Source organism: Dermacentor albipictus, chromosome 2, assembly GCF_038994185.2.
Source record: "Dermacentor albipictus isolate Rhodes 1998 colony chromosome 2, USDA_Dalb.pri_finalv2, whole genome shotgun sequence".
Classification (NCBI taxonomy): domain Eukaryota; kingdom Metazoa; phylum Arthropoda; class Arachnida; order Ixodida; family Ixodidae; genus Dermacentor; species Dermacentor albipictus.
This window is the reverse complement of record NC_091822.1, coordinates 145,078,861-145,100,190: the sequence shown is the minus strand read 5'-3', so window position 1 is coordinate 145,100,190 and position 21,330 is coordinate 145,078,861. Positions and strand designations below refer to the sequence as shown.

The 21,330-nt window shown below is 49.1% G+C and overlaps 1 protein-coding gene across 1 annotated transcript in view; it reads left to right on the top strand.

Moving 5' to 3' along the window:
* LOC135904682 (transducin beta-like protein 2) overlaps positions 1-21,330 on the top strand; it is a 297,791-nt gene that overhangs the window by 167,966 nt on the left and 108,495 nt on the right. Inside the window, exon 4 of the mRNA XM_065435595.2 lies at positions 5,057-5,331. Within this exon, the coding sequence (XP_065291667.1) occupies positions 5,057-5,331 (275 nt within the window). The remainder of the gene's footprint in view (positions 1-5,056; positions 5,332-21,330) is intronic.

Sequence of the window (21,330 nt, the reverse complement as noted above, 5' to 3'; positions counted from 1 at the left end):
GTACGCTTCCGAGCGTCGCGGCTGCTGGAGGAGGACGAGTGCCTGGATCTGCCGCGGCTTCTCGCTCCGCCATTTTTGATGCTGGCCGAGTGACTCTGCGAGTGACGGCGACGGCTCGCAGTCTTCTTGGCGGTGGTCGTGCCAGCTACGGTCGCTCCAGTCGCACTCGTGGGAGAGGAGCCTTTACGTCGCTTCTTCAGCGCGCTCGATGCCTTGTTCTTCGTCAGAGGGGAGTCGACGTCGATTTCTGGCGGCTGGACTCCACCTGCCGATCTGGTCGCCGCCTTTTTTTGACGCAAGGCCAACGTCGCCGGCCTGGTACTGGGATCTCTCTCTTCCGCAGCGTCCCTTGGAAGCGCCGCTCGCGTCCGCCTAGCAGCGATCGCCTCCGGCCGAGAACTGGCGGCGGCGCCGCCACCGTGAACGCCGTTGGGCTGTCTCATCATCTCTGCGCTCTTGCCTGGCTTCGGTTGTTGCTCCACCGTGTTCCGAGTTCGTCTGGACTTTCTCGTCGCGGCCCTGGCCAATCGCTTGGGCAACGAACAGGCTCTGGTCCTTGTCCGCTTGTCAGGCAAATGCCTCGGAGCCACTGTTGAGCGGGACCTCCCTCGGACGGCGTCGCAGCGAGCTCGCGGCGTTTGGCAGGGAGCCGAAGAGATGCGGCAAGAATGGCAGGAGACGAGCGTCCGAGGGTCCGAACACCTTCCTCTGGCGTTCCAAAGACCAGTCTCGAGCAGCACGCGCTACGCGTGTGCTTCGTCGTCGTCGTCTTCACAACGAGCCGCGTGGGCTTTCGTAGCGTGAGCATAATTTGCCGCCATCCGTTTGCTGCGCGGTAAACGCCGCTGCGTGAACGCGCTTCGTCGTCGTCACTGTCGTCGTCGTCTTCCTGATCATCATCATCCTACCCGATTCTATCTACAGACTGCTGAAGACCCGTAGACTGTAAGGATAAATGCAGCTCATTTATTATGTGCGGCCCTGAGCATAACGCGCCTCTGCTACCTCAGAGGGCCAGGCCTGGATTCTTTGTTGTATATAGAGGGAGCCGAAAGAAGACACCGAGGCCGCTTTTGAATGAGGACGTTTATACCACCACCACATCAGCAGTCAATGCGTTCGAAATTCACCCTCCCGGGCCCTTCACTGTAAACCGACTTGCACCCTCAAAGGTGATGCTGTCTATAGCTCACACACTTACATCCTTTGTGGGTGTAGGGAAATTAGTTATACAGACCGATTTGCATCCTTAGAATGCAAATGGCCAACCACGCGAGGACGAGCGAAAGGTTCGCTTTCCGAACCGTTATGAGGTCGCGCCCCAGAATAACATCCGCGGTCCGCAAGTGGTCCCCCTTCAGCGCTCACGATCTTGCAATTCTGTGTAGAGACAGCAAAAAAAAAAAAAAAGTTGGTTGGTCGGTGGTTATAACGCGTGCCGAGCGCAGATTTCCCCGCCCGTAACGGGCTCACGTACGCTGCCCGCGGGGCAACAGTGTACACGCACACAGGCGCCGCGGCGCGCGCGTTCACGCCATAAAGCGATTGGGGGAAAGCCGGTTGCGTTAGTTTTGGTTATGGCGGCCGAGGGTTGTGGCCCCTCCTGGCCACCGGCGCGAAGGACGCGCGCGCCCGAGTCTGCCGCATGCAATGTGCTTCTTCCGCAACGCATGGCTTGCGCTCGGGGAAGCGAGCACGCGGAGGAAATTCATTTGCTCGTCGCCCCGTTCGTATATACGTCGGTGTCCTCGTCGCGCGAGGAGGAAGGACTCCGATGCGCGAGCCGATGTAGATTCGCACTCTCTCTCTCTCTCTCTCTCTCTCTCTCTCGCCGCCGTCATTTGCTAGGCGTTCGTGCCACCCGAAACCTCGAAACGGGCGTAAATATAGCGCGTGAGAAAATATAAGCGGGAAAGGAAGCGGCAGCGTACCGTCGCCTTCGGCCGCGAGAGTCGGCTGCCTCTGCGTGCGTGACGATTTGCATGGATGCGTGCCGACCGTGGGCCCGCATAATGGGGTTGTGCGGGATCTTTCTTTCTTTCTTTCTTTCTTTCTTTCTTTCTTTCTTTCTTTCTTTCTTTCTTTCTTTCTTTCTTTCTTTCTTTCCTTTCTTTCTTTCTTTCTTTCTTTCCTTTCTTTCTTTCTTTCTTTCTTTCTTTCTTTCTTCATATGAAGGTGAATGGCGGTTGTGTACTGATCTTTCGTTCTTTGTACGCCGTCGTCACGGTATACAAATGCGGAGGGGGGGGGGGGGACCTCACGGCCACAATTTTCCTGACGCGTATACATCCGAAATTTCACGTGGGCACGAGCACGTCAATGCGACCGTGGAGCTCAGCGGTGGAAATAGAAATCATAAATTAAGCGCAGCTTTCGCCAAAGACACGTCGTGGATTTGTCACACCCGTCCGCTCGCGTTTCTTCTAAAATTGCCTTTTCGTGCGCGAAACAGCAACCTGCGCGTGTTACACGACGCGTGTGACAGATTGCTCTCGCTGGAGATGAACGGTTTTCGGCGTAGGAGGCACGTTTTCTCCACCAGCCTGTAACGACTGGTAAACAGAACCAGCACTTCCTTTTCTTTTTCTTTAACCACTCGTGCATCATCGCGGGTTGTATATGTGAAATACACAGTGAAATAATCCAGGCACGTAGTAGTTCAAGGTTGCGCTTGCTGTTGTGGAATTACTTACCGCCTGCAGAACGGCGGGGCGTCAACATTTCCCTGCTTGGGTGAAAACGCGCACTGCCGGCTTCTTATCGTGCGCATTTCACCACACGTCTGTAAAAGGGAAGACGCGAGAGCGGTTGAATTCCGAGTTGTACAGGAAGAAAGCGGTGAGTCGCGCACACATATCTTGTGTTCATATTGCTGTCTGCTGTGCGCTTTTCATAAAGAAGGTTTATCGTAGCGATGTGTCGCAAACAGTGCAATAGTGAACGAAAAAAAAAGAAAGAACTAGCAAACGAACAACGGGCCCCACTCGACTCCCTTGATCAGGTGTTTCAAAGATAATAATTTAATTAATATTCGGGGTTTTACGTGCCCAAACCACTTTCTGATTATGAGGCACGCCATAGTGGAGGACTCCGGAAATTTTGACCACCTGGGGTTCTTTAACGTGCACCTAAATCTAAGCACACGGGTGTTTTCGCCCCCATCGAAATGCGGCCGCCGTGGCCGGGATTCGATCCCGCGACCTCGTGCTCAGCAGCCCAACACCATAGCCACTGAGCAACCACGGCGGGTGTGTTTCAAAGATACATCATTCTCGAGCACTACTGCTCTATTCTGTATGGCTAAGCGCTTGCATGAACTCTATAAAGTCGGGCCGAGCGAATTTGTCGTGCCGAAAGCTAGTCGGACTCGCGTGAACGCTAGAAGGTCGCGCTGAGCGAGTTTCGAGTCATGTGTCGAGTTGAGTCGCCTCCGAGGTGAGGTGGGTTGATAACTGGTCGAAGGTTGAGTAATCGGGCAGCTTTGTTGCCATCAGGTAGCACGCGAGGGTTTATCGATCAATCAGTTGCCTCCACCCAAAGAGTTCACGTGGCGCTTGCTGACACTCGCAATGCTAGTTCTAGTATAGACAAACGTAAATACCCCAGAAAGTAGGTGGAAAAACGACGCCCTGGTCCCTCATTCGGTAAGAGCATCGCACACGTAATGCGAAGACGTGGGTTCGTGTCCCACCTGCGGCCTGTTGTTTTTTCATCCACTTTAATTTCAATCTGTTGATCATTTCATTAAGTAAATTTTAAAAACGACAAATAGTTTCCTTTTGCTATCCTTCGTGTCATTGTTTGTTGGCTTCTTATGCTTTAACTAAGATATATATTGAGCAGGACTTGTGTCGAGTATACGATCCTGAACAAACACTTTGCAGTGTGGTAGAGAAACGCGCGTGTTTAAACGACGTCGAATCCAGTGCCGGTATCGAAACCTCAGCAGTCATGGAGGCATTACGGATTCAGGGTGTGAACGAGCCGTATGTGAAAATACTGAAAGATATCTGTAGCGGCTCCATAGCCACCATAGTCCTCCATAAAGAAAGCAACAAAATCCCAATAAAGAAAGGCGTCAGGCAGAGAGATACGATCTCTCCAATGCTATTCACCGCATGTTTACAGGAGGTATTCAGAGACCTGGAGTGGGAAGAATGGGGGATAAAAGTTGATGGAGAATACCTTAGTAACTTGCGATTCGCGGATGATATTGCCTTGCTTAGTAACTCAGGGGACCAACTACAATGCATGCTCACTGACCTGGAGAGGCAAAGCCGAAGGGTGGGTCTAAAAATTAATCTGCAGAAAACTAAAGTAATGTTTAACAGTCTCGGAAGAAAACAGCAGTTTACGATATGTAGTGAGGCACTGGAAGTGGCAAGGGAATACATCTACTTAGGGCAGGTAGTGACCACGGATCCGGATCATGAGATTGAAATAATCAGAAGAATAATGGGCTGGGGTGCGTTTGGCAGGCATTCTCAAATCATGAAAAGCAGGTTGCCACTATCCCTCAATAGGAAAGTGTATAACAGCTGTGTCTTACCAGTACTCACCTACGGGGCAGAAACCTGGAGGCTTACGAAAAGGGTTCTACTTAAATTGAGGACGACGCAACGAGCTACGGAAAGAAGAATGATAGGTGTAACGTTAAGGGATAAGAAAAGAGCAGATTGGGTGAGGGAACAAACGCGAGTTAATGACATCTTAGTTGAAATCAAGAAAAAGAAATGGGCCTGGGCAGGACATGTAATGATGAGGGAAGATAACCGATGGTCATTAAGGGTTACGGACTGGATTCCAAGGGAAGCGTAGCAGGGGTCGGCAGAAAGTGAGGTGGGCGGATGAGATTAAGAAGTTTGCAGGGACGTCATGGCCACAATTAGTACATGACCGGGGTTGTTGGAGAGGCCTTTGCCCTGCAGTGGGCGTAACCAGGCTGATGATGATGATGAATCCGGTGCTTCAAGTGGGCGAGACGTGATGCCGTATAAACGCACTTCTCTCGCATCGCAACCGGCGTCGTATAAACGTTCTCCGGCCTCGCGCGCAGGTCCGTGCGGCTGAACGTGGAGCTGGACCACGCCCGGCGCGCCAAGTGGAGCCCCGACAACCGAGCGCTGGTGCTGGTCACCGCGCTGGCCAACCGCGTGCACGTGTACCGCGTGAAGCGGCGCGAGGACGGGTCGCCGGGCAGCGCCGAGCCGCTGCTGCAGTTCCGCGACGCGCACCGCTCCTCCGAGCTGATCAACGTGGGCATCGCCTGCAACGGCAACTTCATCATGAGCATCTCCATGGACACCACGCTCTGCGTCTGGAGCCTCAAAGGTGCGTGCGTGCGACCGCATATACCGCACTTAGTGACGCAGCTTTGTCGTCTTTTTATGCGAAGCATACTAGCCGCACAACCACGCTCTTCCTTGCTGCGCCGCGCGCGGCCGCGTAGCTACCATATGACGTCATAACAGCTGCGAAAGCGGACGCTCAACTCGTGCGCTCGCTTGCGGCCGCGTAGCTACATAGCCGGGTCTCAGCTCGTGCGCTCGCCTGCATGAGTTGTTTCTTCGTCTAGCCGAACCAAATATAGCCAAGCAACAGCAGTTCATCAGGCTAAACACTGGTTCAACAACTAAAATAAAGGCTAGTATGCTTCGCATCCTGGGCTTAACCTTAGCTAAGCCATAGCCATTTTCTTTCCTCGCTGTAGCTTGCATTACACAAAGTGTGTATAGTTTGGTACGGCTTGGCTCGTTTTTTTTTTTATTATTGCCTTGTAACGTTACTGGCTTCAGAATTGCGAGCGTATTCAGCCCGATTCCGGCCTATATGCCTCAGAATTCAGTTTCTTGTTGCGCGTGATATATACGGATAAAGAAAGTCGTTATACATGGAGTGATCATTCTTTATATCTTCAGGAACTAAAAAAAAAAAATCGCCCGTGGCACGGCGCGTAATCTGTGTCCTTGAGCTGGATTATTCGAGGAAGTGGACGTTGCTGTGGCACGAGAATTCGAAACGCGTGTTCAAATAATTAAGAAAGGATGCGCTAATTAACGCTCTAATGAACTGTTTTGCGGTACTTCTTGCAATTTAGGAATTGCAGCCCGTGAGTTTGCAAGGCGTACACCCGTTTTGAATCTCCGGGATGACGTCAATTTCGTGGTATTAAGAGCGTTTCGTGAAAATGTAAGTGGAACAACAGTGCATTATTTAAGGCGAGTTTGATGGCGCACATCGCCAAACTGCCCTCATTCTGGAAATTCATTCCAATTGGATACGCCTTGCAAACTCACCAGCTGCAATTCGTAAGTTGAGATATAAGGTCGTAAAGTAATTAATGAAGAAGCTAATTTGTGAAAATAAAGGTTTGTGCGTGTGCGTGTTAGACGTTCTAACACAAGTCCGTGTCATAAGCATGCTCAAAGTATACGCAGCTAGGCGAGGTATTGGTCAACTCTTACGGAGGCTTGCATTGCAGCGCAGTCCATAACCGGAAGGGGGTGGTGAAGAGCGTAACTAGAGCTGCGGAAGGCTGCTGGGTGAACCCGTCTCACGCTTCTTCCCCGTTTTCGCGTTGATGGCCGGCAGATTCCGCCGAAACGTCCGTGGTGCGGGCACTCGCACGAAGCGAGCCTCGTATAATTAAGGCCGTGCACGTTTCTTTCTCGTGCGAAGACAAATTTTGCGTTCCGAGCCGACGACCCGTAAAACTCCGGGCGATCTGGCGCTTCCCGCTTCTTGCGTTCCTCCGCTTCTCACGTAACGTCGGGCTGGTTCTACGGAAACGTTCCCAGAGACGCGCGCACGGCGCGGCGGGACTCGCCGTTATGTGCGTGCGAGCTTCGTCGCCGTCGTGCTTCGACGGATACGTTGTGTTTAAGTCGCAACCGCGACAGTTAGGTATTAAATTAACCTAGAATGAGGATCGCTTCCGGATTTGTGTGGTGTATCAGCGATGAACTTTGATGACGCCCCATGCGTCTTTTTTTTTTTTTTGTGCCGGGCTGATCGGCCATCACCCTTGGCCAAAATGTGTTCATAAGCAGCTGTCACTGCCTTGATGCGGTCACTCGTAACCTGACTTTATAGTTGGTCACCGGCAGCCAGACTGCTGCCCGGTGACTTTGCCACCCAGTAAAGGCATGCCATTCGACGGTATGACTTCCTGGGCGCTGCGCGTATCAACTGCAACAATTTGCAAGTATGTTTGCCGCGTCGTGAGCGGAGACTCGAAAAGCGAGAAAGAGCTGATAAGACGGAACACGGGTACATGGGGCCACAACAATCTCGTGACTCTGCGCCGCGACGATAACTGCACCCTCGGTGACAATTCGCATTGGTTATGTTAGCTGGTTCGCGTGACTATCGATGCGTCCTTTGTGACGACCTCTTTGTCCGGAGGCCCAAGACGAGGCTGAGAGAAAGAAATTAATAAGCAGAGTGCCAGGAAAGGTTAACAAGATTGGAATATCTGGTTTGCTACACTGCGCTATAGGGAAGGGGGGAAAACGGAGATTATGATAGATAGATAGATAGATAGATAGATAGATAGATAGATAGATAGATAGATAGATAGATAGATAGATAGATAGATAGATAGATAGATAGATAGATAGATAGATAGATAGATAGATAGATAGATAGATAGATAGATAGATAGATAGATAGATAGATAGATAGATAGATAGATAGATAGATAGATAGATAGATAGATAGATAGATAGATAGATAGATAGATAGATAGATAGATAGATATGGATCGATCGATCGATCGATCGATCGATCGGGACGAGCACAACAAAGACCAGATTTCTGAGCAAGTACTGCGGGATCAAGGAAATGACGCCATTCGTGAAATGTCGGGGATAGCTTTGCTGCGGTTACTAAATAGAAACACTGAATTGGCTGGGCTTAGTAAGAAATACACCCCGAACGTTAATTGTGCTTGTTGGGTGCCAAATCTCCGTTGTTATACCTTAGGGAATTGACGCCGCATTTCCCGTTTTCACTTGCGTGCCCGAGAAACGTGGCGCCGATGACGTCAGTGTGACATTACGGATTGCGTTGTATTTTCGCGTATCTCAACCGTTTCATTGCGGAAAATGTTTTCAAAAAGTGGTGGGGCTTAGTATTTATGTACTGTCGAACGGTACGCAATCATCATCCATTCATTAACGCTTAACATAGCGTCTAGCAGACGACGCTTTCGAAGTCTGTGACGGGAAGAGAACTTGATCGATGACGTCACACTACCGCCACTGCAGTTAGGGCGCGAAATTCCAGATACGAAGCTATGTACTATCCGCAACGTAAGAAACGTTTTGCCATGAAACAAACAAAAAAAAAAAAAGATCAGAGGAGAGGTTTGAAAGAACGTTTCACCAGTATGAAGCTAATTAGTCTTACTCTTTTCTGTCTCTTTAATGTTCGACCGTACAGCTAGGATTTGTGGGCCTCGTACGAATGCGAAATACATGTTAAATGACAGCGCGCTGTCCCACTTGGCTCACTAATATACATATATATATATATATATATATATATATATATATATATATATATATATATATATATATATATATATATATATATATATATATATATATATATACGGGATCATACTTTGCAGCTAGCGGCGTCGTTCGTGAGCCCCCTTGCCTGCGTGCTTGGCAGTGGACGTCAGGCTATAGCGAAGATTGATGGCATTTTTTTTGCGAACGTTAATATTAAACGACTTTTTCCGCCGATTCTGCGCTGCTCCTAGTATATATATATATATATATATATATATATATATATATATATATATATATATATATATATATATATATATATTATAAGTCTGTAAGCATATATGCGGCTTTCACTTTTTTTTATTGTTTTTCTTATCGTATTGCTTTTATTTATTCGAAACGTGTGTGCGCGTACATCTACACAGACCGTGTTCGTGCAATGCCGGAAGGCCGTACAGCTCGCAGATGTCTCCGACGCGCCGTGCTGTATAGGGACATGTCGAAACTGCGAGCCTTTAGACATCGGCGGGGGCAGTCGCACGTGGGATGCCCCGAGGGAAATCGAGCTGGAACGCTCTTATTAATGACGAAGTGACTCGCTCTCTTTCGTTTCTTCCTTTTTTGTTTGTTTTCTCGCTTGTTCGAAGTTATATAGCAGTACAGGGTCGCTAGTATTCCAGCGTATATGGCGCTTACGTTCGCCTTTCTTTCTTTCTTTCTTTCTTTCTTTCTTTCTTTCTTTCTTTCTTTCTTTCTTTCTTTCTTTCTTTCTCTTTTTCTTTCTTTCTTTCTGTCTTCTCTCATCCGAGCTATCTGTCTCTATCTCTCGCTATAGCCCCAGCCTCGTCGCATCTGTCTGAGCGTCTCTTACGCAACTGCGAGTGCAATGTTACGCAGCGCTGCACCTGATAGAGCTATCTTCTTCATTTGCTAAGGGACCGTGTTCGCGTCTGTGAGGCAATGACACCCTGCCGGCAGACGGGCTGCACAAGGCCACGCGTTGCGTTTTACGCGGCGCCCCGTTTGTCAAGGCTGCCTGCGGAGGCAACGTGTAGTGTACGTGCCTGGGGCTAAGCCTAACCTTTTTTTTAAAACAGGGATTCGCATTATGCGTGCCATTTTGTAAAGACGACGCTGTGCTACGCCGGGATTGGTGGGCGCTCGCTGTATGGAGTGTACTTTCTTGGCCGTGCGGGTAGTGTATGAAATCGGGCGTGAGAAAAGGAAGACGGGCATTAACTTACGAGAAGTATTTCTTTTTCTTTTTGTTTCTGAATGTTGATTGTGGTCGCGTTAAGAGTTAGGTATACTGCGCACTGTTTAGAAGCGTAATTCCACCCGTTAGGGTGTATGCAGTTTTCGCGTGACGATATTAATCGTCACATGTTGTTTGGGCATTTCCGTATAACAACACAAGGGGTTTAATACTTTCGTGCGTGAACGCTAAACGCATCTATAGGAATAACTTGCTCAGCGCAGCGATCAGCTCGTTGCACGTTGCATCGTTGACTCTCACTGTCGACTTGTGTGGTGGCTGTCGCGTTATTTGTCGTCATTGCGGAGAGCGTTGGTTGTCACGTCTTCGTCTACACTGCTGATGGCCAATTCAGGTCCTACATCGTTGATCCTGTCGGGGGTCGTCTTTTTCTCGCATTGCTGGCTGTTGCGACTGGTTGGATCACTATGTATCGGTCACGGGTGTTATTTGTCGCTACTGCCCAGCGCGTTGGCTTGTATACTGATTGGATCGCAGGAATCGAATGCCGTATGTATTATATATGGTTGGCTTCATTGCTTGGCCAACTGTCTGGGGTATCCTTCGTTGGATGTCGTGACTGTGAGTGTATAGGTCACTGACAGTAGCCGGCTGCACCTATTGCAGGGCGGAAGTTGACGCGTCGTTTATCCTGACAAATTGGCCAGACGTCTCTGGCGGTAAAGTAAATCGTCACTATTGGCTCGTGCGTCGGCTACGCGATCGGTTTAAAATGAGCCGGTGTTTTTTTCTTTTCCTTTTTTTTTCGCACACACTAACCGCTGTTGCACTTGAAAGGCCTTTTGTGAAACGCGTCTCGTTACATTGGTCGACTCGCAAACTCTCCGATCCTGGTATAATTCACGGATTTAGCGGGTGACGCTTCTTGCCCGCTAGCTGCCTCTTTTTCTTTTTACGACTGTCTGTCACGCAGCCAGCGAGCCGTGAGCTTACAGAACTCGGCTCTCTAAGTAAGATGGAAAAGCTTTGGCGTGACGCCTTAAAGCGAAACGTACAGTATATACAGTACAGTTTATACAGTATTGTTCGACTCATCTTTTCAAAATGCCTGGCAGGTCCCGAAAGGAGGCTGACGTTCTCGGTGCCTTCGGTTACGGCATTATTAAAACGGCAGAGTTTGGTTGTGAGTGAACAGTGCGTCTGTTGTGTTTTGGAGAGATGAAGCAGTAAAAAAAAAAAAGGTAAAAGAATAACGCAGTCGTTATTTGCGGTCGATATAGCGCTCGCCTCACGGCAGACGGCGCAATTACGCTTTCCCGGGGCAGGCAACCGAGTATCTGCGAGCTGTCAGATTAACAGGCTGTGTGGCAGGAGCATTAGTCGGAGAAAACCGTCGCTTTTGCAGACAATCCGACGCCAGTGGGTAGGTTTGTGAATCTATTCGGGCGTATATATGGGGTGTATAAGCTGCCGGACAACTTCTTTCCTTCAGGGGTGATACCGAGACGTACCGATCGCTTTGTTTTTTTTTTCATTCGTCGAAGCACCAGGGATCACAACCGTCAAAGAAAGGAAATTCCTCAAAGTAAATGTTCGGCTTTTTTGTTGGTCGGGTACAATAAGGAAGCTTCGGTTTGAGGCAGCGTCGATCCCCAAGCGTATTAACCCAATCGGAACGAAAAAAAATTGGAGGACGGTTAAGCTTCGCGTTTAACCCCGTATTCAGAAATGTGACTCAACTTGAAGCGCATACTCGGCTTGATCTAAATGACGCCTGTCGTTAGCGCACCGAAGGAAACGCAATGAGCCGTCCTGAGCACGTTCATTCCAGGCGTCGTTTAGATCAAGTCAAGCATGTGCTTCAAGTTGAGCTGCGTTTCTGAATACGGGAATAGAGAGTGGAACTCGACAGCATTCAAAGACCCCGGAGTGCTTCCCACGATTCCCGACAACTGCAGCTTAAGTAACCGTAATGTTCACCGGGAAACGCTGGCGGTGGATGCTATGCACGAAGGCGAGATCCATGGTTCCCTTTCTCTTTTTTTGGGGGGGGGGGAGGGGGGGGGTGTGCGAGGGACCGAAGGGGGTGCACCGCTCCTAATAAGACTGCCCTCAAACGGCAGCTCTAAAACGCTATCGCGTTAAAAGGGGTTTAGGTTTGAATTTCCGCGTAATAGAATTATGTTTTCTCGTATATCCAAATTACAATCAGATGCTATCATGTCTGTAGGTTATGTATTTTTCTACCATTTTTACCTAGAGAAATTCAATTGGTTCAGTAATTTCCTTGCGCCACGGGGGGCCTGCGTAGTTGGGTGTGCGTGGTTCGATATCCTTTTTACCGAAGCGACGTCGGACGCCGACGCCGGACTGTCAGCGGCACGGGGCCCTTAACGCTTCCAGAAGAGGGTTGTAGCGCCGAAAAACACAACACACAGCAAGCGAGACTGTCCCGTCTCGCTTGCTGTGTGTTGTGTTTTTCGGCGCTACAACCCTCTTCTGGAAACATGCACCAACTAGCCCCCCAACAAGTATTACTCAGTGCCCTTAACGCTGTCGCGTTAATATACTGTCAGTAGAGAGTCTTGGAATATCGAACACAAGCGACACCCCCATGCGTTGGTGTGCGAAAATTCCATTGTGCTCTTTTGTGCACTCTTTTGTGCTCGCTTTGGGCTCTTTTAACGGCCCGGCGGTTTTTGTCCCCCAACGCTTGGGCACCATCGCCTAAAACTGTCTAATATATCTAGCTGCCGGCCTCGAAACTCCTGCTCGTGACTGTGTGGGTGCAAATATATATTTATTTATTTATTTACAATACTGCCAGTCTCTACTGAGACCATAGCAGGAGGGCACTATACATATGTACATGTACACTGATAATGTTTAATACATGTATAAAGTCAGTTTCGCACCTTAAAACATCAACAATTTTCACTACAAAAATGTATACACCAAACACAAGTACATGCAAACTTTCAAAAAAAAAGTAAGAAATGGCAATTGAGGTATTCTATGCTGCATACCCGACTACATACACAGGGCACAAGTACATGGTAGTTTGCACGATCAATAATAGCACTAGCAATTTTAACCTGCTAAACAATTTTTTCAATTTTTGATTCAAATTGAGACAGTGACTCTGTGTTAGTGGTGAGAGGTGATAACATATTCCATTCACGGATCGCAACAGGAAAAAAGGAATATTTAAACACATTATTATTACATTTATATTCTACTAAGGTGTTTGTGTGTTTGTGCCTGGTAGGTCGTGTTTGTGAATAAGATAGCCGTGAGCTTACAGCTTATATATATATATATATATATATATATATATATATATATATATATATATATATATATATATATATATATATATATATATATATATATATATATATATATAGTTGCGGCTTAGGAAATCACGCTGGCCCCTGTAGTAAAATCAAGAAAACCAGAGTACGACGTACGTTGAATATGCACAGCACATTTCACGGACGTTTCGGCTGGTGGACCAGCCTTTGTAACAGTGCGGCACGGGGCCATACTATAAGGCTATAACTTGGTGTACTTTGCTATACTTTGACAAAGGCTGGTCCACCCCAGCCGAAACGTCAGTGAAATATGCTGTGCAAATTCAACGTACGCGGTACTCTCGTTTTCTTTACACACACACACACACACACACACACACACACATATATATATATATATATATATATATATATATATATATATATATATATATATATATATATATATATATATGTATATATATAATATGCACGGATCACGCCACACTCCTCAGCGCCTGGAGCGTTCATTGTATGGCGTGCGTGTAACGGTGAATACCTTACACCGTGGTGAACGCTAAAGGTCGTTCCGCGCCAAGGTCGGAAGTGCGAAATGAACGGGGAGGAAATTCGCCGAACCCGGGGTTGAGCAGGGAGCGCGCATCGTTGTGTCACCGCACTTCCCGAAGGCCGCGCGCAATGTGCGCAGAGAATGTGCTCCGCAGTGAAAGCCGCTGCCTGTCGCGAACGGCGTCCTTGGAACAGCAGCAGCAGCGGTGGCGGCGTGGGGCGCTTCCTGTACGGGAAGGGTAGGGTGGGCGGGGCGTCGCCTCCCTGCGGAGGGTATCCATCCGCCCGTCTCGCTCCATCGCGCGCAGGAAAAAAAGAAATAGAAAAGAAAAGAAAAACGGCGTCGGTGCTGTCGGAACCAGGACAAGGGATGACGTCCGAAACGTCACAGACACCGTCGCAGCGCGACTAAAGCTTCCGATATTTAGGGTGACACGTTGGGTCTGTTTGTACGTCATACCACAGTTCTTGGGTGTAGCGCGCCCGACACAAAACACAATGACACGCAGCGCGCGCGCGCGTTTGTGTGTGTGTGTGTGTGTGTGTGTGTGTGTGTGTGTGTGTGTGTGTGTGTGTGTGTGTGTGTGTGTGTGTGTGTGTGTGTGTGTGTGTGTGTGCGTGTGTGTGTGTGTGTTGTGTCGTGTCCCTTCAGTTCCACCTTTAAAGCGTTCCGGCTTCTGCACTTGAACAGACGCCTTCGTGTCTCCTCTCGCGTCAATTGGGAACAAGCTCGGCGCAACTGTGTGAACGCCGAAGGAGTCGAGCGACGTCACGGTGGCGCATCGTGTCACGACCTTCCACCAGCGCTGTGACGTTCCTTACGACTGGGCACGAGGTCGCTGGCTCGACTCCTGGTTTCCGCAGTCGCATCTCGAGGTGGCATTCGGAAACGAAGGAACAGAGAAGGGAAACCGCATACGTATAGCGAGCTCTGAGTGCGCACTGAGGAGAACGCAAAGGAGTGTGGAAAATAAATCTAAGGCGGTGCGCTGAGCTGTCTTGTGACCAGGCTGTGTGGCCCGCGAAACGCGAAACCGTTTAATTTAACTCAATTAAATGAAATTGTATTGCATGGGTTGCAACGGCGGATACGAGTACCCAGTTTAGTGTACGTGAGCGAGGCCCATCCTAAATACCTAATGTACGGAAGCTTGTTGTAAGAAAAGTATACGGTATTATTATTATTATTATTATTATTATTATTATTATTATTATTATTATTATTATTATTATTATTATTATTATTATTATTATTATTAAGGAGGCATGAATCAGCTTCATTAAAAGGATAGCTTTATTAAAAGAGATTTGAACAGGGCAGAACATGTAACGACCGCGCTGATATAGTGCTTTCCTGAAGTGGCCTATGGAACTCTGGAAAATCAGTGCTGGCATTTCCTTAAACAAAAAAAAAGGAACATTGAAATATCTGTAAGCTTTATGACTATTTTTGTGTACTCTTGATGACCATTCTATAGCTGTCTTTCGACATATTGAACAACACGTTTACATTAGGTGTACGATATGCGCTGTTGTCGATATAAAAAAATAATAATAATGAATAAATAAATAAAATTAAAAAAAATCAGGCAGCACACATATTAGGATGAACGTCGACGCGACTGCGATGAGCATTGAAGCAATATATGGACACGTATGGGTCCACCTAGTGGGCATGTCCATTTCGTCTGCTGCTGACGTTCTGATTGGCTGGGCTGGCCTGGGGTGGGTACGAGTGAGAAGGAGATATGGGCGCTGCCAGCCGATCAGCACTTTAGCACTAGACGAAACGGACACGTCTGCTAGGTGGACACTTGCAGAATACCATGCCCCCTTCCCCCTCCCCGCCTCGTTTATGAGCGGAATAAAAATTGTTGTAAGCAGGGCTCTTTCCCCGTGTAGATCGTTGCGCTGCTAGCCAAAGATGCAACATTACCAACATGCGCTGCCGTTCGGGGCCACCCTTGCACGTCAGCGAGATTCGTTGTAGTGTGGCACATACGTATGGTTTGACATACGCAGTGTTCCAAGCTGAGGTAAACGGAGTTCCAGGAAAAGCGACACATACGCATTGTCGCATACCCATGACCCAGGTTGGTCCGACGATAGGTTTCTAAAACCGGTTCCCTGATCACAGCAGCTCGGCGATGGTCTTAACTATTAGACCATCGGTTTCTCAGCATCCCAAGCTGACAGGAAAACGACTAGAGACACCTACAGACAGAGAGCCCCCGAAAAGTTTGTGAAGTACTCTGAAAGTGCTAATCGCATTAAAACAGGCCAACGGTTCATACGGCAAGTCCTTGCGCGGAACTACGTAGATACTTTTGTCTGGAACTAGAAGGGATAAAAAAAAAATATGGATATTGCGCTTTTGATTGCAAGCAAGGAAAACTGCCGGAACGTAAAAAAAAAAAGAAAAGGTTACGAACTGGTGGGCTATGGCCATCATATTTCTTTTTTATCACTCGAATAGGTTTTTCATTGATGGCCACTTTGAGACACTTTCCCGCATCCCTCAGCGCCGAACGTTAAGGCAGTGACCGCGAATCGACCAGCTGTGTGCACCTTGAAAATAGGGCGGGACTAGCGCGTTAGCGTTGCCATTGGGAAGACCTTCGACTGATTTCAAGGAGGAAACGCTGGCTTGCGCGCGATGTAACAACGGTCCGTCTTCGGGTTCCTTTCGTGCAGAGTTTCCCCGTCTTCCGCCCGGCCATGCAAAGATGCACGAAAGGAAATAAATAAATTTAACGAACGAAAGCCGAGGAATTCGGCCTTGCGTGTAATATTTCCACCACGTCGTTCATTTCCTTCTTGCCGCTGTCCGTATAGTCGTGTCATCAAGTTCAGCACGTTACCATAGGTTGGCAAGCTCATTCATGAGTCGACTCGCGCAGACTTAATCTCAGGTCTTCCATGTCTGAGTGAGCCCGGCTGGGTATAAGTTTGGCGAGTCTGATTCCGAGCGAGGCCCTAAGCAAAATAGCGTCTCCGTCTCACACTCCGGAGACCCTGGTTCGATTCCCACCCAGACCATCTTGCAAGTTGTTTTTTATTCATGAACTGCCTCCCGGGATTTATCGCTCACAGCCAACGCCACCGACGCCGACGACATTGGCTTTTCTGCGACACGAGCTCCTTAACGCTCTCGCGTTAAAATATCTTTTTTGAATAAAACTTCATCAGTTCCGTTAATTCTGCCGACATATGCCCGTGAGTCATGTACAAAACGCCCTCGCTATTTTAGTACAACGCTGTCCTGGCGCTCGCCTCACTGCCCAGTTATCGCTTAGCTGTTTGGCTGTAATTAACGATGCGTGTTCTTTTACTTGCCGGACGCGTGGCGTATAGGGCGGCTTTGTCAAGCGTAAATATTTTTACGTGAACTCGGGATTGTTGTGTGACGGCGACGGGGCACATATGCTATTCTGAAATCTGTGTCCTTTGATTTCGATCCGCCTTATATAGCCGCTCGTAAGCCTGCCTGCTATTTCCGTTCGACGTCATATTGCTGGGCAGATGTTCTCGTCATTTAACTTTTGCTTTCGCGAACAACGCCAAAGGGTTGCACCATTACACCGAACACGCGCGCACACACATACAAACGCACACGCTGCAATTTTGTGCCTTTGATTTACTGCCTTTCTCGGGGTGGTACGAGTTGTTTCGGAGAGAACAGTTTGGACGCGTGTGTCAGGTATCTTTAGCGCTTACGAACTGCCAGCTGGAACGAACGGCGCAGTGGCATAACATCTTTTTGGTTCTCGCAAGCAGAAGCTCCCGAGCCATCGTGGCACTTCAACGTATTCTAACGAGAAAGACGTGAATTTTGAACGAGTTCCTTGGTGTTTGTATGACACTGCAGTTGGTATGTGGGAATAATGGTTACTGTTGCCATAGGCTACCGCAGGTCTTTGTTGAAAGCCGACAAAGCAAAAAAAAGAAAAAAATAAAGGAAACGAAAAAAAAATAGGGTCATATTTGAATGTTAAGGAAATGTTCACTTGGGATCGTCGATCATGTAACGGACATGCATGCGCGATTTGGGTCGTCTGACTCGCTGGTAACGCTGGTTGATTCTCTGAGCTGGAACAGATGCGCAGGAGACACACTCACAGGCTCGTCACACCTGCAACTGAGGCACGAAAATGTGTCACCGATAGAAAAAAAAAATGTTTGCTGTTAGCGGTGTGAATTTGCCACAGCCAGCCACAAACAGGAACTAGGAAACGGTTTTACTCGCTCACACAATTGCCGCGCCTCTACGACGAAGCACCGCGACGATTTTCGGTTCTGGTGGGGAAGCGGTCGTGCCATTCACGCATGGTAGCAATATAGTATGCACGAGTGCCTGGTGTACCGCATTCACTAGAACATAGATCGAATGCGAATATATAGGTCAATTCCTCTACCTTGAACTCGCCGAGAAATAGAAAATTATAATTCGAATATAGGTCGAAGAAATATCAAGAAATGGCTGCGGCTTAGCTCAGCTAATCCTGGATATGCAAAGTGAAAGCTTTTGCTTTGAAAAACAGCAACTTTGATCATGTCACGCTTTTTTTTCCCTAACCTCTGCAACTCAGTCTCGCTATAGACGACGCTACAAGCTGCATCCTCGTCGGAAATGCCAAAGAAGTTGTCCTCGTCGGATGCCTCGCAGCCGTCTTCGGCAACCGAAACGACGCCGCCCTCGGTGCCGTCAAGTTCGTTGGATGTGCTGCATTTCTTAAAGCCCTTCTGGATAATCTCCCGACTGGCTTATGGCGGGGGCGATGGAGGGACTCTGTTAGTTCGATATTTTGATAGCTTTATGTACTAATATAGATCGAGATATTTTAGTCGCTAATTAATATAGGCGGATAGGTCATTGTGGACAACATATTTAAGGTAGACCTATATTCGATTTAATACGGTAGTCGTTGGAATCTTGCACGAGTGGCTTCAACGCCTTTGATAATCACCTCTTAAAATTGCTGCGACTCGAAAGATAGCGGACGCCTTCCAACCTCCAGCTTAGAAAAAAAGAAGGGTGATAGCAGCTTGAAGAACGGATGCGACGCCGCTTTGCGCCAAAGACGTGACACCTACTCGAGACTGGCACGGTAATTAAAATACGCTTGTCACCCACCCTGTGCCGCCACGTCAACCCTCCGGTCCCGGGGGTATATTGCTACAGATTCATGCGATTGTGTCAGCACTCGACTGAATGAAGAAAGTGGGCGAGCTTCAGTTGGCCTGGTGGCGGTGCATCACTGGTCAACGATATTGACTGTATCTCTAAACAGTTCGTAAATAAATCGCGCATATGCAGCTCTGCGACCCCGTTACAACAGGTTTGCAATCTGTACGCCATATATAGCCGGCCGTCTGAAAAAGCAGCGCCCGTTCTGTAACCTACACCCCGGACCATTTCCGCAATTCCAAACGGAGCTCGCGGGTTATGCGCATGCGCAATGAAGCGCTAGGAAACTAGGAAACGAGTTAGTACTGGTTCGTACTGCGGGTGGCGCGAAAAACGTACATGGACCAGAAACGGAGGCACGGGCGACACAATCGCCGACTCCCGACTGGCGCTTTATCGAAAAGCGCGGTTATTTAAAACGAACATCTCAATCAGAGCGGTACAGCTGACGGACGCTACTACACTGAGTGGGTGCGTAAACACGTTTGGGAGCCAGCACTGGCCAGGAGGAGAAACGGCAATTTGATTGTCCTACTGTGAAATGTGCTGAGGCCGTCCGATAGGGACGAGAAGGGAATGGTATGATTATCTTGAACGATGACCGACGAGCGCCTGTAGCAACACTTGATAGCGCCCGTCGCATCTGGCCAAGCCCTTGTCCGTAGCAATCGGCCTTTTGAGTAGCGCATGCGCTCACACTTTCTATAGCACGCCGATGCCCAGTGAGCCAGGTGCTGGGACATGTGAGCCTCAAGGCGAGCGGCGGATTTGCAAACGCGAAATGAAAGCGCGCGCTCCTACTAAAAACTGTCTCCACCACTCGCCAGGCTGTGTTACGGCGCTGCTCTTGCCGCGCGCTTACCTTTAGCGATGCCACCTACCTCTCCCTGTATTTCCCACTTCCCCTTTCCCCAATGAGGAGTAGCAGGCTAGAGACACGCTCTCCAAGCCGTCCTCTCCTTCTTTCTATTAAAATGTCCCTCCTCCTCCCAGCCTTTCCTTTTGATCTATCTCCCCCTTTGTTTAACGGCAAAACGAGACACCAGCTTTAGTGGCCTGTTGGAGCGCGGTGCCACTCGTTCGAAAATCCTGACGGGGCGGCGACGAAGGGCCTTCGTATAGTCAGCTTCGTGCTGTCTTTGCACGCAGCAGCGACAAGGCGTGTGCCTTTACGGTTACCCCGCGGCGGCGGCGGCGGCGGAAATTGTGGCGCCGTCTCATCATCGGCTGCGCAATGCGCTCGCGCGGGAAACGTCGGTCACATAAACGAGCTCTTTTTATGGCGGTTCTCGTGTGCGAGTGGCACGTCCTGCCTTGCCCCGGTTGCGATATACTATAATGAATTTCCAGGTGCTGCGTGCTCGTCCTCCCGGCCGGCGTCGTGTGTACTGCCTCTTATTTTTTCCCCCTTTTGTGCATCGCTGAGCCCCGACGCCTTTTCGTCTGTTTCATCTAACTGTTTCTCAAAACATTGTCCGGGTTGTTGAAGAAGCGCATGTAAGTGAAAAACAGGCCATCGCGGTTGTTTTCCTGTCGCGTCGGGGTAAGGAGCACGGCAACTTTCTGTGGCAGCGCAGCGAAAGCTCCGCGCACTGGCTTGCACGTGCGGAGCTTCTGCTCTTGTGTTACTACGCCAAGTAGTGCCGACCTTTTGCTGGCGGTACTCACAACTAAAAACCAGACGTACACACCAGAAAGCCAAAATTAGGAACAGCAAGTAGCGGAAATCCTTTTTCCTAAGCAAGCTCTTTATTTGTTATGAAATAAATCCTGAACGAAAAGAAAACTAAAATAATAATTGGCAGGATTCGTTTCACGCAACGTAGCCGCTTGCTGCCGCAGATCCAGCGTCTCGAGTCATCATTACTGATTCGACGGGTGCTTGCCGCAATATAGAACAATGGCAAATCCCATATCGTGCCTTCCAAATCCTTAAGAAATGTGAGAACCAGGGATTCCAACCCCGGCACTCCATCAATTGGGCCCCAGCTCATCAGGGAATAGAGGGGAACGAAGTAACCGACGCTACAGCCCGCGTGCTTCATTTCCGGGCGTCGCCTCTGTCACCCGTCGACGAGGTCCCTGAATTCAAACCGGCAATCACCTTTAAAGAAATCACACAGTTGTATCAGCTTTATCACGGCCTATACGCCCCCCCCCCCACCCCCCCCCCCCCCCCCCCTATTGCTAAGGCCTCAAAAAGACAGAGGAGCGCTGGATTCTCCGTCTCTACACGAATACAGTACTGTGCCCGGCGGTGTTGAAACATTTCAACCTGGCATTTTCGGCCGAGTGCCCGCACTGTGGGGAGGTGTTTGTGGACACATACCACATGGTGTGGGCATGCCCTTCCAACCCTGCTTTCCCCCCAAACCCCCACCCCACCCGAGAAGACTGGGAAGCCGCCCTGCTCGGCTGCTCAACCCTCCAGGAGCGACGTGCCCTGGTGGCCCGAGCCAAAGCCGCTGCAGAAGCCACGGGGGTCCCGGACTAGGGACCCCCCCCCCCCCATAGACTTTGTAAGGGCTGGGCCCTTAGGGCTCAGCT